Genomic DNA, 6605 nt, shown 5'->3' on the forward strand with positions numbered 1-6605 from the left:
TGGCGCCATGTAATTGTTCAAAATTATTCTGAAGTCAGTTCGTAGACCTCTTTTTATGTATTAAGAACCGTTAATTTTAGTTTATTTTCAAAATTAAAGTAAAATAATATATAACACATAAAAATGTTCAACCAAAGCATAAAACATTTATTATTTGTCATACAGCATTCTAGTAAATTATATTTTTCAGTACAATATATTGGAAACATTTTTTCAATAACAATACTTTCTTGTAATTATTTTATGACTTAAAAACAAGGATCGTTTCAGTATACTTTATTAAAATTAACGTTTTTTAGAATATCTTGATTCTTATTTTTTTTTAAGTTTATGTTTAATTAGTTAATGTGTTTCAATATAAGTATTTAGTACTTAATCAAATTATCTATGCATAGATGAGTGTACTATTATTTTAGATGAGAATAAATCCTCGCATCGATACACATATATTCTTATGTCTATCTAACGATGAGGTTTGGTTGGGATCGCAAGAAAAGATTAGGACCATTCTGGTATATCTTAAATCCTATTAGGCACTTGTTCTATCAACACAAGGTAAACAACAATGTTATTTGTATTATTCATGCTCAATTGAGCCGAACAAAAAACGTATCTGTTAATAATAAATATAGACAGTTAACATAAAGATTAATTTATTAATTCTATGTTATTATTAAACAGAACAAAAATGTTTAAAATTGATATTTCGTTTAACTTATTTTCCTTAAAAGTTTATGAAATGCCAAACGATTTAAAAGAAATCTCAGATATTTTTTTCAATGATTTTCAATTTGTTTAAAATTTGCTTTTTTTTTTAAGTAGGCTTATACAAATTTTATGTAATGAAACTCATTTTATTTGTGTTATAAGCATCTGTACTAATTTGTATAGTTGAGAGTTGGATTTACAAGTAAATATAACACTAACAAAGAAACATGAGTCAACATTATAGAACTAAGCAGCATTTAAAACACTAAAGAATTTTTAATTTTAATCGCAAAAGAGCTACTATGGAAAAACATTATTCGGGGGAAAAATATTTGACCAATAAGATAATATTACACGTATGCAGAACTTAAATAGTTTAAACTGTTTTGCAAATGTTATTTCCCATTGGATCTGTACCAGGTTCATCATGCTATCTGTGATACAATTTGCATTTTAATTTCTGCACATTCTTTCTGTGTTTATCTCAAATAGGGGGTTAGTGCAAATATAAGTGGAGAAATAAAAGGCCTCTGCACAATACGTTTTTAATTAACAGTTTTGTAATTTTACACTAGGGACGAATAAAAGCTATTATATCCATCGTTTGAATGTCAAAGGAAAACGTAAAAAAAATATATAAATATTGTTTCAGTTTGTAGTTAATGTAAAAAACACTAAAAAATGTTTGAAATCTGAAAATTTTATTAAAATATTTGGAGTGATTTCTAGTCGGTTAGAAACAATTCAACTAACAAAAGCCCAAGTCAGTTTCTAACTACAACACTACCAGTAATTAAAATAAAATACACGTTTTCGTACGACTAGAGTGATTGTTTATTTATCAAACTAAATAAACTCTGTAGAAATACTTCGTTCCGCTTTAATAATAATTATTAATTTTTATGTAATATCGAACTAAATTACTGCGAGTATACTTTTTAGTCATCTAGTCGCATTTGATAATTTATGAGTTATTTACTTTAAAACAAAACCCAATAATTATACTTACGAGATAAAATATCCCTTTCTACATATTTGATGCAACTTTATACACTTTCTACAATTATAATATTGTAAGAAATCGAATTACTTTGTTACATACCAATACCAAGATTATTAAGAAGCGAGTTGTTAATTATTCTGCTGTATTTTTTTTTCAGCGGTGTAAATAATTATTATTGTAGAATGAGAATGGATTTTTATATTGATTTTTAATTGGAGTCCGCCTACTTTCTATTTAAATCTAGTGAATTTCGCTATAATTATCTAGTACATCTTCTTGTACTCTGCCTACGGATTTCCTACTTTACCATTTAGTTTGAATTGATTAATGTTAGGCTTCTAATAGATAAGAAAAATTGATCAGTTTGCCGTCGAATATTCAAATTAAATAGCTCGTACTTTATTAAGTTTCAATATTACAGCATAATTTTTAAAGTTATTACAAGCTCGCGTGTATTATTTATTGTACTACATGTTGTACTGAAAAACTAATTAAATTTGCAATGCAACTTAACTAAGCAACCAGTTATACATTGTAAAAATATACTTTAATTGATGAATTAATGTAAATATTTCGAATCAATTAATAAAAAGTTGCAAACTGCCTGTGAAACATTTTATCTCGTGCTTATTTATTAAGTGTACATTAATAAATAGAAAAACATGCCTCTAAGCCTAAACTTTTAGAGGCAACTAATAACTAAATAAATTTATTATTAATTGTATTTTTTCATAAATTACTGAGGGTTTGGTTTTAAATTATTATTATTATTAATTATTTATCAATGAGTAAAAGTAAATTGAAATATTTTTTGTATACATTATGATTTATTGGAGAATTATTTTTTTTTTTTTAGATTGGAAGTTCTACAATGGCTATCTGCGCGAAAGAGTTCAAAAAGCCATTTTATGTGCTCACAGAAAGTTACAAATTCTCGAGAATATATCCTCTAAATCAGCGAGATTTGCCTGATAATTTTATGGTAAGTATCATTTATTGTATGATCGAGGGTGCTATAGAAGGAAATCGTTGGGTTCTTGACTGTTTCATTATTTATTTTGTAAGTCTAATCTAGGGCTGTTGGTATTTTAAATTCACATACCTATATTTGATATTAACACCAATCCCGTTTTTATTCAATACATCGGTAATTTCTGTATTTGCGATAATTAACTTTTATTGGATAGTTGTTATTACATTAACAATATTTAATCATTACCGTTCGTTTGATTATTATAGATTTATCAATAATTATAACTATTAATTTTAAAATATTAATAAATGGAATCTATCTAAATCGATATTGTTATGTTGAAAATATCGCCAGCCATAGTCTAATCTCTTACTTTCTCCTTAATTTAATTGAAATGGTTGTAAATAAATTATTAATTCAATTTTTTTTCAATTATATTTTGTGGAAATTTAATTAAGAAAAGCGAAAGTTTGATACAGTAACGATTAACCGCGAGAGAACTGAACAGTTTTTTTCTTTAACTTTTAATCTTTAGTAGAATAAGCCCCATATAATATTTAGAAAAAATCTGCAAGTTTATATTAGTAATTTCGCCCTTGTTAAACTTCAAAAATTAACAAAATGTAAAATTTAGTTCATATAAATTATGAGTTTTCAAACTTCAGTTCATCATTTCTTTTGTACACTTTGTGAAAGAACGTCGAAAAAATGTTTTTATTATTTTACTATTAATTACATAGAAAAGTTTATAACTCATTGTAACCAGAAATAAGTAATAAAATAAATTCAATTGTAATAGTAAAAGCTTCATTTGATCTGCTAGAATAAAAATGCATTTTATTCTTTATACAATAGTGTGATATTGTTAGTATTGGTATGTTATATATGTTAACATATATTATACATTAACTTGATGATCCTGACCTCAATTTCTATTTATCTGATGATTTGTAATGTCAATGTTATTTACGTTAGATATTTTAGGTCTGAACAGAGTTATAATCTAATAAAATTTATCTAATAAATAAAAATCTAATAATTTTTTCTACCACATTTAGTTTTTAAAATAATTACTAATTAGTAAAAACAATTAAAAATTATTTTTTTTTAATTTTAAATAATTACAAAATGAATTAAGATATGAATGTTTAAATCGTAACATCTTTTTAAACACCAAAAATTACACAAAAATTATTACTATAATTTTTTTTTATTTAATTACTTATGACGATATTTTAAGATTTTTTCATAAATTAAAATTTATAAATAGTAATTATACAAGTTTCTAGCCGCATATCAATTTAAATAATACCATTTTTTTATAAACCATTGTAAAAATCAATAAGTAATTATTTTAAAAACTATATGAGTTAGAACAATATCTAATTGCATATTTGAAATCGGTGCGAAAAACTAGCTTAAAAAATACAGTTGTCTGATGAAAATTGTTTGTGGACCAATATTATAAATGGCGATATTTTTCATGTATTGTAATTATAATTGTAATGACGAGTATTTATTTTATGATAATTATTTTAAATGTTATCATGGTAAGCGTATTTCAAAGTTTAAATTGTAATAAAAATACTTAATTTTCATCTATATACAAAGATTAAATATGTTAGAATATAAGTATTAATTATTATAAAAGACTGATTTACGCATCATTTAAAGAAAATAATATATTATTCGTTTTTGGTTTATTCTTTCTATTTGTTATTATTTGTAAGTACAAGTTACGTCAAAAGGACGCAGAGCATGATCTTAAGGTTATAAATAAATTAATGATAAGTTTATATATTTGTAATTTTTAATCATTATTTTATTTTTTTTAATAAAATAAATGTTGAATATCATATATACAAATATTAGCCTTTATAATGTTTTTTATAATAATTTTATTTTAATAATGAGGTTATTTAAAATTGTTTTTTTTAATTGTTGAACTAAATTAATATTACTATTTATGTGCTTTATTTCTGTTAATAAGCCAATTATTGTTGCTTTAAGTTCACTAATTGTCTTGTTATTTTTCATTATTAAAAAATGTAATCTATATTTGTTTTATAAAACAAATTTCTCGTTGAATTTAACCTTGAACTTTTTTTTTAGTATTCTTCAAATAACGGAAATAATACGAACGTTCATCCCATCGTCGATTATACACATCCAACGTATATTACTCTCTTATTTACGGACTTGGGAATATTAATGCCATCTGCTGTAAGTGATGAGTTAATTAAATTGTATCTTTAATAGAAGAATCTAAGATTTTTTTCATGGATGTACGATGAAATTGTATAAATTGTAATAAATTGTGATTTAACTTTAGAAAATTTTTGTACTTGGTTAATATAATATTTAAAGAATAATATTATTAACATTAAAAATAAAATTAAAGTTTTTATTTTAAGATTGTATTTTGTCAATATGTTAACTAAAAATANGATTTAACTTTAGAAAATTTTTGTACTTGGTTAATATAATATTTAAAGAATAATATTATTAACATTAAAAATAAAATTAAAGTTTTTATTTTAAGATTGTATTTTGTCAATATGTTAACTAAAAATATGTTGAAACCACAAAATAATATTAGTTCCCAGCCTCTCAATGCCACCAGTGGTATACAATATATATTGCACATAGGATAAAACGCACTTTGGCTATCTTTTTGATTTATAAATTAGGTTTGTTATGTCATTAGAAATTTTAAGTAATGTGGTTTGATTTTTTCAGCTGAGTATTCTGTAATGTATTTATTTGTCAGGTACAAATTCAATTGGAAAGAAATTAATTACAGTTATTTTGCTGCTTTCAAAATGACGATGATTTTCTTTGGTAAACTTTATTTATGTACGAAGTATATATTTTACAAAGGAAAGGTGTTTTAAATGATGTAAACTTAATCTTTAAGTAGAATTTGGGCGTAATAAATTGAAAATTTAGTAATTAAGAATAATGATTTGTAAATGACATAAATGTACTTAATTAATGCAGCTCTTAAACTGTAGAAAAAAACCTCGTGTTAATACAGTGGCGAACACAAAGGCCGACTAATAAGGCTAATGTCCCACTCATATCCGTGTTATATAATTACTATTTTTAGTAATGTTTATAAACAGTGTATGACTTTAATATTTATAAACTCAGGCGATTAGCCAAATCAATTTTTAGCCCCCTCCATTAAAATATCCTGTGTACGTCACTGCAAAATTCAATTTCAAATTTTCTATAGAAATTTATAATATTTATATAATTGGTATAGTTTTGACATCATCCTTCTTTTGTAGTAAAACTAGAGCTTATTTGAGTATCTTCAATAAAAAATTGTAAGTTTTAAACAAACTATTTTTTTTATTTGAAACCACTAATATTATTTTGTGATAAGATTTTACTTTCTAGGAACCCTTTTTTCGGTCTCCGTTTTAAGCCACCGATTTAAGATAAATGACGCAATTATTGGTGTAATAGCTTGTTTATTTGATATTATTGTAGCAATGAGTTATTGTTTTGCTAATGAACCTTGGCAAATGTATATAAGTAAGTACTATTATATGCAAATTTGTTAAAATTTATTGTGTACATATTGTACATAATTAAAACGTTTTCTCTGTTTAGTTCCAATTATCGATATGTTTCATGGTACAGCTCTTAATATTACTACATCACTTACTTCAAAAATGGTTAAAAGAGAAGAGTTTGGTATGAAGTAATATTTGTTTTTTTTTATAAAAAAATTTTACATTATAGAATGTTAAAATTACTATTTTTGTATGATTTCTTATTTACTTTTTTGTCAATCAAATAAAAAATTGCGTTTTCAACTGAATAAGCTTGTAAGTTAAGATTTTTAATTATTTAATTTACTTTTTGATTAATTTTACATGTAGGTCGATTAAATTCAATTCAAGGATTAGT

The 6605-nt window shown here is 23.7% G+C and overlaps 2 protein-coding genes across 12 annotated transcripts in view; both read left to right on the top strand.

The window, feature by feature from the left end:
- The window catches only part of LOC126904138 (translation initiation factor eIF-2B subunit alpha), a 50800-nt gene extending 45792 nt beyond the window's left edge, over nt 1-5008 (top strand). The window contains exons 7-8 of the mRNA XM_050682893.1: nt 2568-2693; nt 4797-5008. Of these exons, the coding sequence (XP_050538850.1) occupies nt 2568-2693; nt 4797-4940 (270 nt within the window). The 3' untranslated portion in view covers nt 4941-5008. The remainder of the gene's footprint in view (nt 1-2567; nt 2694-4796) is intronic.
- The window catches only part of LOC126904131 (proton-coupled folate transporter-like), a 44365-nt gene that overhangs the window by 35174 nt on the left and 2586 nt on the right, over nt 1-6605 (top strand). For 2 of the 11 annotated variants that reach the window (XM_050682878.1, XM_050682873.1), the window contains exons 4-5: nt 6090-6227; nt 6306-6389. The exons of 4 other annotated variants lie outside the window; for them this stretch is intronic. In XM_050682878.1, coding sequence (XP_050538835.1) covers nt 6090-6227; nt 6306-6389 — 222 coding nt within the window. Of the gene's footprint in view, nt 1-5423; nt 5526-6089; nt 6228-6305; nt 6397-6605 lie in introns of all 11 variants that reach the window. 5 more of the 11 variants (XM_050682876.1, XM_050682872.1, XM_050682874.1 and 2 more) reach the window with 4 other exon arrangements.

This window comes from Daktulosphaira vitifoliae, unplaced genomic scaffold, assembly GCF_025091365.1.
Source record: "Daktulosphaira vitifoliae isolate Bord-2020 unplaced genomic scaffold, ASM2509136v1 Scaffold_4, whole genome shotgun sequence".
NCBI lineage: Eukaryota > Metazoa > Arthropoda > Insecta > Hemiptera > Phylloxeridae > Daktulosphaira > Daktulosphaira vitifoliae.